General features: G+C 34.6%; 2 protein-coding genes across 2 annotated transcripts; both read left to right on the forward strand.

Annotated features, from left to right (window-relative positions):
• The first annotated feature begins 87 nt into the window (after positions 1-87).
• arf2b (ADP-ribosylation factor 2b) lies at positions 88-5,913 on the forward strand. Its single transcript, XM_019091313.2, has 5 exons — positions 88-222; positions 948-1,103; positions 1,345-1,455; positions 1,582-1,706; positions 4,887-5,913. Exons 2-5 carry the CDS (start codon positions 956-958, stop codon positions 5,046-5,048), a joined length of 546 nt encoding a protein of 181 aa, XP_018946858.1. The 5' UTR covers positions 88-222; positions 948-955; the 3' UTR covers positions 5,049-5,913.
• A 4,304-nt stretch (positions 5,914-10,217) lies between these two features.
• LOC109108219 (growth factor receptor-bound protein 7-like) lies at positions 10,218-16,960 on the forward strand. Its single transcript, XM_042752222.1, has 14 exons — positions 10,218-10,381; positions 11,327-11,456; positions 11,724-11,880; positions 12,786-12,907; positions 13,018-13,092; positions 13,174-13,311; positions 13,425-13,535; positions 14,429-14,527; positions 14,609-14,689; positions 14,806-14,925; positions 15,779-15,836; positions 15,940-16,027; positions 16,111-16,204; positions 16,291-16,960. The coding sequence occupies exons 1-14, from the start codon at positions 10,218-10,220 to the stop codon at positions 16,435-16,437; spliced, it is 1,584 nt and encodes a 527-aa protein (XP_042608156.1). The 3' UTR covers positions 16,438-16,960.
• Positions 16,961-17,327: the final 367 nt, after the last annotated feature.

Consider the following 17,327-nt stretch of genomic DNA (forward strand, 5'->3'; position numbering starts at 1 on the left):
TTCCTCGTTTCCCAAATCCAACCGGATCTGTCGACCATTCTGATTGGATCTCACTCGTAGAAGGCGGGATTATGCATTGTTCTCCTAATCCGATTGGGCCGTTGTTTGTGATGGGCGGGGCTCGTCAAGCCGGTGCGTTGAGTTGCGATATACGCCATTTTGCAGTGACAGCGGCGCGCTAAACCAGTGGAAACAGAAAACTCGAGAACTCCCCGTTTACAGGTAATTTTATTCTCCTGCTTTTATGATAAACATTCTCACTTGTTCACGACTACGTTAAGACAGCTAGTCATTAATTAAGCCGTTTTCAAATGACAAAATCCGTCATTTGAAGTGCCAGCTGGCGGCTCCGCTCCTTTCTTGTGTATAGCTAACGTTAGCCGGCTAATTTGCTAAAGATGACTGATTCATAAAATCAGTTTATTTGAGGAAAACACAGCCTTACATTCCTCACATAATATGTATTAGTACTTAAAAGTGGCTGTAAAGCATCTTAACGAATAGTTCGTGGTAGACAAAGCTAGGTATTCTGCTATTATATACCAATTAACATTTATTTTGAAAGTGGAACCATATTGTGCCTTATATTTTTTTAATAAACAGTCGTTTAAATGACATTACATTTATTTGAAGTGTCTATCCCAGTATCCAAGACAGATAATGATAGCGTTTGTCCTTGTATACTCTGATTTATTAAACAAATTAAAAAAGTTCTGTCAAGTAAAATCAGACTATTTTATTCTTCCTGTCAACTTTTATGGAAATGTATGACTTTGTGTATTTAAAGACATTGCATTGTCATTACAGGGTCTTGTTTTCTAACCCGGCATTAAATGGGACTTTTGAATTGAAGTCAATGCACTGACATGCATGTAGTTTATGCATCTTATGTGCTGTATAACCTCTTTTATAAATTGCTAATAAATGTTTAACTCTTATTTTTGCAGTGTAAAGCATGGGGAATGTCTTTGCGAACCTGTTTAAGGGTTTATTCGGGAAGAAGGAGATGAGAATTCTCATGGTCGGTCTTGATGCCGCCGGTAAAACCACCATCCTGTACAAACTCAAGCTGGGAGAAATAGTCACCACCATTCCCACTATCGGTACGGCCGAAGACGTCATCTGTTATTTGTTTTTGTCAGTGTATGCTATCTTGAAAACACATTCAGACACTTTATGTCAATCTGACTATCTCACGGTTTGACCTTGACTTGTGCATCACGGTGCACAAAAGTCTTTTGTTCAGACTATCCGCTGTGCTTTGCTGTATATGTGTTGAATTTGTGTCTGCAATGCCCAGGTTTTAAAGTTATTTTCACCTGTTGTGTCCTTTGTGTGCTGCAGGTTTTAATGTAGAGACGGTAGAGTATAAGAATATCAGTTTTACAGTTTGGGATGTTGGTGGCCAAGACAAAATCAGACCACTTTGGAGGCACTACTTCCAGAACACTCAAGGTATGAGAGCCGAAAACAATCAGGATGAATGATTTGTTGTGCAAATGGATTTATATAGGAGTACTGTAACAAAATCATGTTTAGTGATTATTGCTGTAATGATTTTCCTGATATTCCTGGTGCCAGGTCTGATCTTCGTAGTGGATAGTAATGACAGGGAACGAGTTAATGAAGCCAGAGAGGAGTTAACGAGAATGTTAGCAGAAGACGAGTTGCGTGACGCCGTCCTTCTCGTTTTTGCAAACAAACAGGTGAGCATCACTTATCTGAGGTTTCTTTCTAATGTTAAATGCAAATAATAGAAGTAACTGAGATAAATTGATATATTAGCTTTAAAATGGAGAAGAAAATGTTTCCCATGCCCACGTGTGGTTTACGTCAAAAGCAGTGCATGCAATCAAACTCTGCAGTATTTTTGGCACAAATTTAATTGGTTTTAGACAGATGCCAACATGAAGAGGTTGGATGGCATCTTAAAAAACATGACGGAGATATGACTCAAACATAAATTAACCCTCAGAGATCCAGAGCTGCAGAATTGCATAAATAAAGCAATAAATTTATTCACAAAATATGGGTAAAACTACATAACAGTAGCTGACACTCTGAAGTTTTGGTGGGAAAAATGCATATTATCATGCTAAAGTCAGCCAGCTGACACTATTCCTAACAATTTGGGACAAGTTTATCTATTTACCAAGTAAATGTACATACATTTTTCTATATGTCTAGAGATGGGAAAAGGCTTAAATGCCTGGTAATTTTAAACATGCATAAACATGTGACCAATGTTTGAGCTGTGCATTAAGAATCCGTGTATCATTCGTTCACTCGTTTTTTGATTTAATATTGAAAGTAGAAAAATTAGAAAACGGCTCCTTTTTCATTTTTCCATTTTTTTTTCGCTGAGAAACGAAAAACAAGAATTCAGCTTAATTTTTTAGTTTTTCGTTCAGGGCTAGAAAAATAAATAAACCACTTGAATATTCTATTTTCACACATAGGCGGGAATTAAACGCCCATTTCTGCTTATTGGTCAGCTGAAAATCAAAACGTGCCATCATCAGTTCTTCCACAGTTCCGTGCGGCAGAATAATAGTCCTCCACTGCTGCAGGTGTACGGATTCTTAATGCGTTTATTGCAACTACACTCAATGTGTTCTCGATGTGCCAGAGAGTCTGCAAAAAAATTTGCTAAAGCCTACTGTATTTTCCAGTCTGTAATGTCATGTTTTTGATACATGCTGTGATTTATTCCAAAGTGACTTACATGATGCATTTAATGTCAAATAATCTAAATGTAGACTTCTAAAGATAGGTGCGTCAAGTATTTGCTGTGTATTTGTGGCGTGCGCCAGAAGGATGCTCAATGAGACCGAGACGCGCTAAAGCAGCACATTTTGCTGTTCTCTTTATTTTTCAAAGGCATGACATTTTGCTGTCATTTTGAACGTACACAAATAAAAATATACATTTTTACCATACAACTATAAAAGACAGTATTATTTACCCCTACTGATGAAAAAATCCAAGTGAATATCAATTAATAGGCCTACTCAATATTAATTAAACTCAACAAAAACCAAGTTATGACTGCATATTTGCTGTACACTTCAATACTGGTCTGCGCTTGACTGTAGTCGCGTTTGTCTGCTATTTAATTTACTGAGTTTATTTAACCCATCGCAACTTATTGGAACTGTGTGAACTAGGGGTAACCACTCACCTTGTTGTTCTAAAGGCTTATTCCCTTCCTTTTTCGAAACACACACACACACACACACACAAAATGTCCTGCTCTCACTTGGCAGAGAATGGCAGAGATGGTGACTTTCACTCCTTTTAGCGGATGCTAAAATAATCCTATGCATCTCATGGCGTATATTCAAAGTGCTCTTAACATTTTGTAGGGTTTGGTGAGAATCAACCCGAAATGGTAAGTTACATTTATGAAAATCTTGTGTTGCTGTCCTGTGTGCGAGTGCGCATGCAGCTTCGCAGCTGTTGCAAGTGCATATCCTTTTGAGGTCGTAATTATCAGTTTTAATAAAACAAAAGGCTGGATTATTTATATAACTAGTGTGTGTTTTTTATCTGTTTTTTTCTGTTTTTGTAAGATGACACAGTTCTTAAATGTTATAGGCCTATTATATAAGTCAATGCATTATATTTTTTTCCTTTTTGTATTAGTGTTTAAAATTTTACTTTAAATGTATTAATTAATTAAACAAACATACTGGGCGAGAAGGGTAGTGTGCTTGCAGGGTAGGCTATTACAGCCATCATATCGTACATGCCCAGCTGATGCAAATCATAGAATTTTATCTACACAGAAGAAAGCCCTGTCTAGACTCTGTGTCGAGCTGTTCATTAATCTGGTTGTTTGATGAGAAAAAGATTAAATGTAGTTGCAATAAACGCATTAAGAATCCGTACACCTGCAGCAGCGGAGGACTATGCCTCGCAGAGCTGCGGAAGAACTGATGGCACGGTTTGATTTTCGGCTGACCAATCAGCAGAAAGGGGTGTTTAATTCCTGCCCACGTCTAGAAATTGAATATTCAAGATGTTTATTCATTTTTCTACCCCTGAACGAAAAACGCAAAATGTTACTGAATTCTTGTTTTTCGTTTCTTGGAAAAAAAATGTAAAAACCAAGAAGGAGCTGTGTTCTCATTTTTCTGTTTTCATATTAATTAAAAAAATTAATGATACACGGGTTATTAAGTGTCAAACTTTTACATTTTATTTCATTTTCTATATATATATATATATTTTTTTTTTTTTCTCAAACAAATGTAACTGTTTGGTGAGAAATTGTTAAGTTGTTGTTGTATTTTTTTTTGTTTTTTTTTATTTTTTTGTCATTATTGTTTTAGAGTATTTGTACGGAATATTTTTTAATTAAATGATATTAAAATATATTTGATTTAAAATACGCTTTGATATAAATATTTATTACAATGTTTAAATGGTCAAATAGTGACATTCCTTAAATTTTTATTGCTTTATACTTACTGGTTGAAATGTTTTTTTTTTTTTTTTTTTATTATATATTTGTATACTGAATTGTGTTGGGAATTCATAACTGTCACTTACTCAATCAAAAATACTGGTGAATTTTTGCAAACCTAAGCACCCTAAAAGTTTTTTTTTTTTTTTAATAATATAATGGCTTCCTTACAAAATTAAGGGTGAAAAAAAAAATACATAATGAGCTATTAATGCTTGATGTTAAAAGTGATATTTAATGTAAAATCTGGGTGTGCTTTTCACAGTCATAAAAAAAAAATCAGGTTTTACTACTTAAATATCCTGTTTCACTGAAGATGTCATGTACACAAGTGAAACAGATGATATCACGTGACTGATGAGCATGTTGTCTGGTTGGCTCTGAATCTCTGCAATTTGATTTGTCTCGTTCATCACAGGACCTTCCCAATGCCATGAACGCAGCTGAGCTCACAGACAAACTGGGCCTTCACGCCCTCCGTCATCGTAACTGGTACATCCAGGCCACCTGCGCCACCAGCGGAGACGGGCTCTACGAGGGGCTGGACTGGCTCTCCAATCAGCTAAAAAATCAGAAATGAGCTCGTCTACCGCCTCCAAATCTGTGTGTGTGTTATCGTATGAATGGGTAGGTGTGCGTGATGTGTGCGTGTGTCTGAGACAGCGAGACACACACAGCTACAGTACTGACCCAGACTTTGACTGAACTCAGTATCCCATGTTCCCCTCTTTCGTTTAGGTTTGGGCATTGCTGATTCAGACTGTGTTTGTGTGTGCGTGCATGTGTGCATAGTTTATCTTTATTATGCACGTTAGCAAGAATGTATCGTTTCTGTGTGTTCATGTGTGTATGAAGGCTTCTGTCTGTTTGCTTGGTTTGGGAATGACCCTGGCGTGCCTTTTATACACACACATCTCCTCTTATCGTTCCAGCTCACAAACTGTAATACGACTCAGTTTTTTTTTGCTCCATACTGCACCACGCGTGGTTTTCACATGGCGAAGAAAGAACCAAGGTTGTCATAATGCACCTGCAATAACCTACTATCCCAGTATTACAGGCCTGCTGAATATACAACCCATACACTTTACACATAGCATTTTAAATTGAGATTAAAAACCTGCCCTGTATCTTTAGGAAAAACTGTGTTGTAACCTGTATCAGGTCAGGATCGATTCGCTCAGATTCCCCCCGAAGCACCAGTATCCTTGATTGTTCTTTTGAGTCATTTGAAAATCAGGCTGTTTTATTTTCAGCTCTTCAGCGCCATGTTTTAATTTGTGTCTGAATGTGGGTAGTGGAGTCGTGGGCAGATCTCTGGTTTCCTACTGTACACTACCTGTTTCCAGTCGCCACACAGACCCCAAGCACAATCACAGACTGCTGAACATTCCCCCTACCACCAAATTGTTGGATTTGATTTGAATTAAAAACATCATATATTACATGTTTCTTTATGTTCATTTCCTTTGTCCTGGTGAATCTTGAGGGTTGTAAAAATGGAAGGATTCCAAAGTCCAGAGTTGAGAATAAGAATTTTCCCAAAGATTATTTTTGGATCAAAATAAAACACTAGCTTCAGTCAGTTTTGGGTCATATTAAGGAATTAATGTTTTATTCTGGAAAAAAATAAACTGAAGTTTGGGTTGGACATTTTTAATGATTTTAAATGATGTTTATTTGATTAAAACAAATAGTAAAAAAAGTAATATTGTGAAATATTTTTACTATTTTAAATAAGTTTTTATGTTGTGATTTTTTTAAATTTTTTTTTGTTGTATTAGTGTAATTTTCAGCGTCATTAAGCCAGTCTTGTCACATGATCCTTCAGAAATCATTGTAATATGCTAATTTGCTGCTCAAGTAATATTTATTATTATAAATGTTAAAAATAGTTATTGAGGAAAAATGTGCCATGGTTTCTCCTAAATACGTAAACCTACATGTGTTAATGCAATTAGCAAAGCTCTGCTCGGTATTATCCACAGATAGCTATAGTAACTTTGATATTTTGCTGGGAAATATATGATGGTAAATGTTTATATTTTCTTTGTTGGTTTGTCAAAATAAGAAGCAGGAAATATTACTAGTTATTGCTCAATCATTAAACTTCCCTATGACTGGGGCAAGGTGTGTTATGACCTTTTTTTTTTCCTTTTTCTTTTTTTGTGAAGTCTCATTTTATGGCCCCATGTTATAGATGACAACAGGCATGATGAAATATAATTAGTAACCTATAAATTTGACCTAATTTCTTCTTGTCTAATTGAAAAATTAAAGGGATAGTTTTCCCCAAAATAAATCTGCCATCATTTAAAACCTTTCATGTCGTTAATATTTTAAAGAATATTTGTTTTTGTCCATACAAAGGAGTCCAAAACAAGATTGGAACGACATGAGGGTGAGGGAATGATGACTCGATGATCATTTTAACACCGTCAGTTGTAGCTCGAATATATGACCTATAAGCAGTGTGTTACGTATGAGTAGAAGCACTGTCTCCCTGCCCTTCCTGCACCTGCGCGTTCACGAGCTCCGCCCACGCGTCAGGTGTTTCAAACGAAACTCGGCTGGAGTAAAGAGGATGTTACTCATGCCGGATGGACTGGATGAAACACTCCACAAACGCTCAAACTACAGCTTGTGTCACCATATATCGATACCAGACAACAACAGCAAGTGTACGGTTTACATGCAGGTGAGTTATTTACACGTTTTTAACTATGACTTAAATTAAACTCTGCATATGTCAACATATTAGTAGAACAGAAGCTAAACTGTTAACTGTAAGAGACTCAGATTCATCATCTAAATTGACCCTGAGCTGTTTATACACCGTGTCCTAAAGGTTAGTGTCAAGGAATGTGTTTTGTTTAATGAGTTTGAGCTACACAACTGCGCTTATAAATACGCTTCACTGAAAGAACTGGTACAACAATACTTTGATATGCCATGCCATATAGTACTGAATGTTAGGGTTAATTCAGGTCAAAAACAATCATTTCAGTGTCAAACTTTCGTCCAAATTACGCAATTCACTCTCTAATGGTGTGTTTAGTTTACTTTTTAAGTAGTAAAATTGGCATAAATGTATGTTTTCTGAGCATCATCTGTACATCTAGAATAGTGTTTCCCAAATCTGCCTTGGTAAACTTATATATATATATATATAGTATATATATATATATATATATATATATATATATATATAATACATACACACACATATATACATATATATATATATATTATATATATATATATATACTATATATATATATATATATATATATATATATATATATATATAAATAGCTTTCCATTGATGTATGGTTTGTTATGATAGGAAAATATTTGGCTGAGATGCAACTATTTGAAAATCTGGAATCTGAGGGTGCAAAAATATCCAAATACTGAGAAAATCGCCTTTAAAGTTGTCCAAATTAAGTTCTTAGCAATGCATATTACTAATCAAAAATTCAGTTTTGATATATTTACGGTAGGAAATTTACTAAATATCTTCATGGAACATGATCTTTACTTAATATCCTGATGATTTTTGGCATAAAAGAAAAATCTATCATTTTGACCCATGCAATGTATGGTTTGGCTATTGCTACAAATATACCCCAGCAACTTAAGACTGCTTTTGTGTCCAGGGTCACAAATGTGTTCAGTGTCATTATTTTAAAGAAACAAACAAACAAATGTAAAACAATAGTGTGTCCAAGCTTTATAAATTTGTATAGGCTTAGATGCGTCTTGTTACAAGATTATATTTGCTAACTGGTCTTTTTTTATTTATATATCCAGCATGATGTAAGTTAAAGGGATAGTTCACTCAAAAATGAAAATTACCCCCTGATTTACTCACCCTCAAGCATCCTAGGTATATATGGATTTCTTTCAGATGAATGCAGTCAGAGTTATATAAAAAAAATGTCCTTGCTCTTCCAAGCTTTATAATGGCAGTGAATGGGTGTTGAGATTTTGAAGCCCAAAAAAGTGCATCAATCCATCATAAAATCTACTCCACATGGCTCTAGGGGGTTTATAAATGCCTTCTAAAAAAAAAAAAAAAAACCTCTGGTGAGAATATGGTAGTCTCGCGAGAACAAGGTTTTGTTTACAGCAAAGGAACACCAGTCTCCTCTTGGCTTTTATTGAAATCCTCATTTTGTACTTTGAATTCGTGACCGGTGTTTTGTTTTGCACTCTCTGCATTCATCACTTCTCACAGGAGCTTCCGCTAAGCCTGCGTCCTACGCCACTATCTCATGAACGTGTTTATAAAGTTTTAAATATGGATATCCTTCTTAAACAAACACATCGATTCACTTTAGAAGGGTTTTATTAACCCCCTGTAGCCATGTGGAGTATTTTTTATGATGGATGGATGCACTTTTTGGGCTTCAAAGTCTCAACCACCATTCAATGCCATTATAAAGCTTAGAAGAGCCAGGATTTTTTTTTTTTTTTTAAATATAACTCCGATTGTATTTGTCTGAAAGAAGTCGTCATATACACCCAGGATGACTTGGTGGGTGAGTAAATCATGGGGTAATTTCCATTTTAGGGTGAGCTATTTCTTCAATAGTAACCCAAGAAAGAAAGTTGGGTAAAACTGCTCTAAAATATTGAGTATTGTTTGTTTCAGTAACTTTTAGACTCAACAGCTGCTTTATTACGTATTAAAAATGTGAACCTATTTAAGTTTGCATGTACTTTTAATTGATAAAAGGCAGTTATCATCTTTTGTGGATGCTATATTATACTACACTTCTTTTTAAACATTGGTGATGAAACATCAAAGCAGAACAAACACAAGCTTATCATGCAGAAGACGAAGAGACAGGTGCACAACTGCTTGCACTTTAATTTCTGCAACCTGTTTGACTGTCATCACGTTTGGTTTGTATTTAGCCGGCAGCCTCACTGAACTGGTTGTTTCTTGATGCATTTTTAGGAGAAACCCACAAATGCATTTTCTCTTTGAGCATGAAAATGTGGTCTCTGTGGTTTACCCTCTGTTATTTGATGTAAGCAGAGCCCGCAGCCTTGTACAGGGACAATAGAGCTTTATTTGCAGAGAGTGACATCACCTTTTTCATTTGACAGGTACAAGATAGTGTTTAAGTGCGTTAGGTACAGAGAAGAAAGGAACTGTGTGTTACTTGTTTGTGTAGTTTCATAAATATTAGGAAGTATGATTAGTTGATTGCTTTTCAACCCGAGAGCACTTTGTGTGTTTAGCAGACAGACTTCCTGAAAAGTGTTGACATGCATTTGTTTATCATTTGCTGTGTGTTTGTAGGTTTAAGAGGTGAACGGTTGAGTTTCACTGCCAGCTTCCTGGTTCACAAGTTCTTTGTTTGTGAGATCAGACACAGTCAACATATGAGTGTCTAGTCAACAGTTCTGTTTACTTTAGCAACAGCGAATAAAAGATTAATAACAAAAGGTGTGACTGAAAGCCTCGCTTACACCGATTTGGCACACGTCATTGTTTTCTTTTTGTTTTTGGCTGAAAATCAGGTTCTGCCGTGTTGAGTAAAATCTATTCTTGGGAAGGGAATCTGTTTGTACAAAGGAAGGAAAACAGGAAATTTTGAATTTTGTTGTGACACGTGGATGGTGTAGACTAGAGTAGTAAATAGTCTGGTATGTGAGTCACACCTGGAAGTGGTCAAATAATTTTTTATGTCTCACTTTTCCAAATGGAGCATTCATCTCGTGTCTCTCAGCAGTGATGGAGGTGAAAGGCTGCAGGTCAGAGGTGGAAGTGTTCAGGAGGTCGACGATTGAGACCGTGTCCAGAAGAGATTCTGTTTCTGTGAAATGTTCTCCAGCTTCCCAAAACCTTCAGATGTCAACACCTCGATCGATCCCTCTGTCCATCAGAAACACCCACAGGTAACTCATGGCACTTGGTGCTTATTGTATTATTCGACTGTGGTTGAAAATTTGCTTAAAATATAAACTGGCCTGCAATACAAAAAAAAACCTAGCAATGTTATAATTGTTTTTACATAAATTAACTTATATTTTACACAGTTTTATTTCATGAAATTTATTTTATTTTATTTTAAACTATAGCAATAGTGTATAACCAGCTTCAAAAAGTTCCAAGTTGTGTTTAAAGATGTAGTTGTGTTTCCTAATTTATATTTTATATACATAAGTTTATTTCTTGAAATATAATTCTTAATCTTTTATTTAATTTTATTTTGTTTTATTTTATTTTAAACCATAGCAACAGTGTGTAAATGGCTTTCAAGAGTTCCAAGTTGAATTTAAAGATGTTTAAGATGTTATTTATATTTGAAGATGTTATTTATATTTTAAATACATTTTTTTCATTCAGTATGATTTTTTTATATATATATTTTTTTATAATAGCAATATTGTATAAACAGCTTCAGACATTTGCAAGTTGAGTTAAAAGATGTTATTTATGTTTAAAAATGTTATGTTTTAAATGCATAATTTTATTTAATTCAATTTAAATTATTTTATTTCAAATTATCGTTAATAGTGTATATACAGCTATAAACCGTTCAGATGTTCTAACAGCTGTTATTTATATTTATCATTTATTTTATTTTATTTTATTTTACTATAGAAACTCTTCCAATTTAAATCCAAAGCCCTGTTTACTTTGAGTACACATTGTTTATTAATGCATGTTATAAAAAATCTTTAGTGTTCATTTGATAAATTTTAGCAAATGTTCATCAAATCCTGCCTCAAGTTATTCTATCCTGTTTCAGTCAGAAATATGTCAGAAAGATTACGGAAACAAAATGTGTTGACGTTCTTCTTATTCTTCCTGGTCTTGTGATTTTAGCATTCCAACTAAAAGGAGTTTCGAGCTTCATCTGCACCTCTGATTCCCAATCCGTTTCCGGAGCTCTGCAGCCCGACTCCCTCCCCGGTGCTGACCGGATCTCTCGGCGGGAGGGATCCCCCCTCCAACAGCAGCACACACGTAAGCGTGCCAGGATGGTTTAAGTTCTGACAGAATTCACAGTAGTTATAATAGGTGATCTTCAGGGGAAAACAAGCGTGCATGTACAGTACACAAACAGTTCGTAGTGCATGTATGTTCAGTTTATAGACTTGTCAGTAATCATACACAACACAAGCACATTCTTTGGCACTCAGAAAAGTTCATGACCTTAAACAAAAAGTCTCATGTATTTGCGTGCATCTTAATTTCTGAATGATTTATGATCAGATTCTTGTGTGTTTTCGAGTGCTTCGGGTTTTTGGGGATGCCACACACAGTCGGTCAGTTTTGGTGACGTCTGGGACGACGGCGCATGATGTCTGTAAAATGTTAGCGCAGAACGCACACTGTACGGATGAGGAAAGCTGGGCTCTCATTGAACATCATTCTGCTTTAGGCCTGGGTAAGACTTGGTGTTATTGCACTAAAATAACATAATGCAATTGCCGATACACTTCTAATACTCTCTTGTGAGTTACATCTTCCATAATGTAACTTATTAATGCAAATACTTTCATAATGTGATGTAAAATCGCATACTTCACCTACAAAGGAAGTCTGATAGTAATCAGGTTTGTATGGGAAAACAGTGGGTTGCTGCTTTGCATTCACGTTGCTGTTGTTTGCATGCGCTTGATTTTGCACTGCAAAACAAGTTAACATCTAGTGTTTTTGTTCTGACAAATCAATAATGTAATTGCACATTCATGCCTCATTGTTTGGACAAAAAGCCAAGACAAAAGCTGTCATGTCTCGTGCTTTTATAATAAGTGATTATTTGCTGAAAGAAATCATGCACAGGAGTGTTGTGGAAAATAGCTTTGAAATGAACACAACCAACGTGTTATACAGGCTTTTACAGTAGCTTCAGTTGTGCTTTTGACAGGTGCTGGATTGAACGAACGTTTAGTTTCGATGAATGAGTTTAATTAGTAAAAAGTATTTGGCAACATTTTTTTAAATAATTGTTTTACTAAACCTAGAGAATGTTTAACTTAATTTAGAATGTTTAATTTAAATGTTAAATTATTTTTATTTTTATATTTATATTTATGCATAAAAAATGTAATTGTTTTTTCAATTTGTTAAATTTGAGTACATGTATTTTTAATTTAGTTAAACTTGTGAATGTGATTTAAAGTTGAATTTAGTTTATTTTTTAAATTGATAAAATTAATTCGAATTGTTCATTTAATTCAGTTTTTTAATTTTTTTTTAAATCTGTTTCAATTTAAATGTAACGGAAATAAATTATTTTTAGCATTTGCATTCAAACTTTTGCTCTTGGTGTTTTTTCTTTTTTCTCAGAGCGCTGTCTGGAAGACCATGAGCTTGTGGTGCAGGTTCAGTCGTCCTGGCCAGTAGAGAGCGACACAAAGCTGATCTTCCGCAAAAACTACGCCAAGTACGAGTTCTTCAAAAAGCCTGTGGTATGAAAACATATTAGTATTTGTAAAGAAATGTTCACAATCCTTAACTTAAGTGATGTTACAACTAGCAAATGTAGACATTTTTAGTAATATTTTGTAACGTTATGCAGTTATTTTTCCCGGAGCACATGATCTCTGACAGCGCTGATGTCACTAAAGGCATGACATCATCAGAGCTGGTGCAGGTATGTTGATCTACAGCTTTTAAAAACATAAAAATGGCAATTTTATTGTCTTTATCACACTAGTAAATGTCTGTCTTGTAGAATATGGTGAAGAGCGGCTCCTGTCCAGAGATTCAAGGCTTGCTCCATGTGAGAGAGGGTGGTAAAAAGTCCTGGAAGAAACTCTATTTCGTTTTACGACGCTCTGGATTGTACTGCTCCAACAAAGGACAATCAAAGGTGCCACACACAAAAACAAAAACACATTCACACACACCCACAACGTGTAAAGCGTGTATATACACATACAGTAAACATACATATAAAATCTGGATGCGTATGTGTGTTTGTAGGAACCTTGGCACCTGCAGTTTGTTGGAGATCTGGAAGATCTGAATGTGTTCACAGTATTCAATGGCCGTAAACTTTACGGGGCTCCGGGAGAGCATGTCTTCTGCATTAAGGTAGCCAATAGGAACAGAGTATCAGTGTTATATTAGTATTAATTTTATACTATTAGGCTGGTGATACATTTTTGAGCAATGCTGCTTGAGCACTTTCCCACTGAGAATGGGTAACATATTTCTATCTTGATGCCCAGCAACATTGCTCAAAAAGTCGCCCCGTGTATCATCAGCATACAGTACTTAGAAATAGTTTGAATTAATTAGTATTTTTATATTTTCGTTTAATTTTTTAAATTTTAGTTTAAATTGTTTAGTTTAAAAATATTTGTGCTTTTTATTATTTTAAAAAATATTTGTTTATTTTCATTTTAATTAGCTTTTTTGTTTAAGTGATTTTTTTTTAGTTTAAGTTTAGTTTTTCAGTTAATTGCCAGAGCAACATTTCAAATGTGGTTGTTTTTAAATCTAGATTAGATTATAGCTTTATTTCCATTAATTAAAAAATGGCACAGCGTCAATTAATCACAGTAATTTATACTAAACCACATAAAAAGTTGATTAAAGTGATAAATAAATTTTTTGTTATTTTGTCCTATTTATTCATGTTTATAATCTTTTATTTATATATATATATATATATATATATATATATATATATAAATATATAAATATATAAAATATTTATTTTATTAGTGCTATATTTTATTTTTAGCTGTATTTTATTTAATGAAAACTATTTTTAATAGTTTTAGTTACAATTTTAGTGAAATTTATAAAAGCAATTCATAAAGCAGTTTGTTGAAATTAAGAATGCAGTAGGTTTTCTTTTAGGGTTAAAGTTGGTCTATAATAATGAGGATTTGTTTTATATAACAGTATTAGAAGTCTGTGGTATTTCCTCATGTAGACAGCTAAATGAACATGAATATGTGTTTGTATATGTATGGTAGGCCTCAAAAGACAGGTTTCGCTGTCAAGATTTGAAGCTGATGTGTGCTGACAGTGAGCAGAGTCGTACGTGCTGGATCACAGCCTTCAGATTGTTTAAGGTACATGAACACACACACACACATGGACTCACTAAGAAAACTAGTTCCATCTGAAACCTGCAGTGTGTGTGTGTGTTTCAGCATGGGAAACAGCTCCAGTGTAATTACCAGCTCTCCCAGTCCAGCGCCAGACTTCACAAACCATCACGACCAGACTCCAAGGTACAGGAAACATCTACCAAACTTTAAAAAAGTCCATATGACTTTTAAGTCATACGTTGGCTGTGTGTGGGGAACAGACTGTTAATGTAAGTTATTCACACACGTGTCATCCTCAGTATACAGACCGGGAGGAGTCGATGGTGGCCATGGATTTTTCAGGGAAGAGCGGTGGACGAGTGATTCAGAATCCACATGAGGCCCAGAATGCAGAGCAGGAGGAAGGACACAACTGGCGGGTGTGTGTGTGTGTGTGTGTGTGTGTGCGCGCGCTCAAGAGAAACTATGAAATTAATTTTTAAACAGAATTTATGCTACACACATATATATGTGTTTAGGCATTTGGGTCCATAAAATATTTTCATGTTTTTAAGAGAAGTGTTTTCTGCTCACCAAGGCTGCATTTATATAATCAAAAATACAGTAAAAGCAGGAATATTGCAAAATAATATTACAGTTTAAAAATAACCATGTAAAATAAATAAATAAATTAATAATAATAATTAAAAAAATAATAATATTTTAATATATTTTAAAATGCTTCATATATTTTTGTGGAAACTGATAAAAATGTTCAGGACTATTTAATGAACAAAGTTTAAAAGAACAGCATTTATTTGAAATAGAAATATTTTGTAACATTATAAACGTCTTTGTCACTTTTAAACAATTTGATACATCAAATTATATGTATATATATATTTATATAGGACTATTTAATGAACTATACTTTTAAACAATTTGATACATCAAATTATATGTATATATATATTTATATACAAATATTATATACATTCTATACAAAATATAAATATAACATTTTTGAATTATATATTTAAATAAAATTATATATAAAATTATTATAATTAAAGATAAAATTATATAAATTACATATAAAAATATTAAAAATGAATTATTTACATTCTAATAAAATATGAAAATTAAATAAATTATTATTTATAAGTTATTATGAAATTATTATTAGTAAATTATTATTACAAAACATTTTTTGGTTAAAAAAAAAAAAAAGTTGATAAAATCATTTACTCAGCTGTGTAGCGGTTTCTTTAGTGGGGTGTTTTTGTGTTTCAGAAGAGAGAAGCGTTACGTCACAGTTTACCCAGCAGCAGTCGCGGGTCACAGCTGTCCGGTGAGTCTCACCTCAACACTGACATCATATAAAATATACTGCCATCAACAAGAAAGAAGCTCTCATTACTAAAAGCTTTCTCTGTGTGTGTGTGTGTCTACAGCGGTTCATCAGGTTCAGCCGTGGTTCCATAGGGGCGTGTCTCGAACTGAAGCTCAAAGGCTATTGGAGGAGCAGGGTCAGGTGGATGGGTAAGAATCACCAGTTTTTTGGATTGTCATATACAGTACGTTTGCCGTGTACAGTTGTTTATAAGGTTTTCTCCTGTCTGCAGGATGTTTTTGATTCGTGACAGTCAGCTTCACGCGCAGTGCTTTGTGTTGTCCTTGTGTTATGAACTGAAGACCAAACACTACATCATCATTCCCGTAAGTCTTTCTTTCTCATTGTGTGTGTGTTTTACATCAGGCATTACAAGAGACAGTTTCATCTTGACCTCTCTTTCTCTCTGTAGTTAGAGCAAGGGGATAAACAGTACTACACTATGGACGATGGTGTCACACTGTTTACAGATCTGCTGCAGTTGGTGGAGTTTCACCAGATCAACCGCGGGATCTTACCTGTGTGTCTCAAACACCCCTGCACTTGCATTGCACTCTGAACCTTCACCTTTGACCTCTTCCTCAAAACTAGCATCTAAATGACCCAGCACCAGTCTACAGACCCTGACAGTTTTCATTTTACGACTCGCAGTGGATGTCAGGACATTCACCGTTTTCCAAAAAAAACAGAAAAAAAGACTATATTTCTGTACATAGTAATTCTATTTATATTTTATATACCTCTAGCACACTTTAGAGCTCTTTAATATTCTAAAAATACTCTATGGACTATTTGTTTACAAGCTATTTGTAGTCATCGTCCTTCTATCCAGGAATGTTTCTAAACCGGAAAGTGCACAATCATGTGGGAACGTCCTGCTATTCCTTCTTTCAACACTAGGTGGCGCACTGGTGCTTTGAATGCTGTGCTGTCCAAGAATTCTTCATTTATGCAGTAGTCATGCAGGGATACATTAATGCATATCTGAAGTTGCAGAAGGAGGTGATTTCAATGTAGCAGATTTATTGTTATTAATAATAATAATAATAATAATCATAATTAAAATTTTTTGTTCAACACGGTCTAATTTATGGGTGTTTTTTTCATAATACTGATGTTTAAAATAATTGAGGCCAGTTTGCTTTATTTTATATTTTTATGTAGCTGACTCTATTTTATCATTGGTTAACAGTTGTGCTTGGTTGTGTGTATGTAGTTTAATTCTGATCAAAACCTCAAGTTGAAGTTTTTAAGTAAATGGAATGTTTGTGTTGTTTTAGAAGTTTGAATCTCTGTGTGTGTGTGTGTGTGTTTGTGCGCGTGCTTGTTGTTTTTCTGGATTAAACTGTATTTGACTCTCAGCAGGACGGTTTCTGGAGACAAACCTTCAGATTATGTGTGTGTGTGTGTGTGTGTGTGTGTGTGTGTGTGTGTGTGTGTGTGTGTGTG

The sequence above is a fragment of the Cyprinus carpio genome, chromosome B24 (assembly GCF_018340385.1).
Source record: "Cyprinus carpio isolate SPL01 chromosome B24, ASM1834038v1, whole genome shotgun sequence".
Taxonomy (NCBI): domain Eukaryota; kingdom Metazoa; phylum Chordata; class Actinopteri; order Cypriniformes; family Cyprinidae; genus Cyprinus; species Cyprinus carpio.

Coding starts and splice junctions, on each gene's coding strand:
- arf2b (XM_019091313.2), top strand. CDS start 956: ATGGGGAATGTCTTTGCGAACCTGTTTAAGGGTTTATTCGGGAAGAAG. Junction 1,456..1,581: donor CTACTTCCAGAACACTCAAG/GTATGAGAGCCG, acceptor TCCTGGTGCCAG/GTCTGATCTTCGTAGTGGAT. Junction 1,707..4,886: donor TCGTTTTTGCAAACAAACAG/GTGAGCATCACT, acceptor CGTTCATCACAG/GACCTTCCCAATGCCATGAA.
- LOC109108219 (XM_042752222.1), top strand. CDS start 10,218: ATGGAGGTGAAAGGCTGCAGGTCAGAGGTGGAAGTGTTCAGGAGGTCG. Junction 14,528..14,608: donor CAGCCTTCAGATTGTTTAAG/GTACATGAACAC, acceptor TGTGTGTTTCAG/CATGGGAAACAGCTCCAGTG. Junction 16,205..16,290: donor AACACTACATCATCATTCCC/GTAAGTCTTTCT, acceptor TTCTCTCTGTAG/TTAGAGCAAGGGGATAAACA.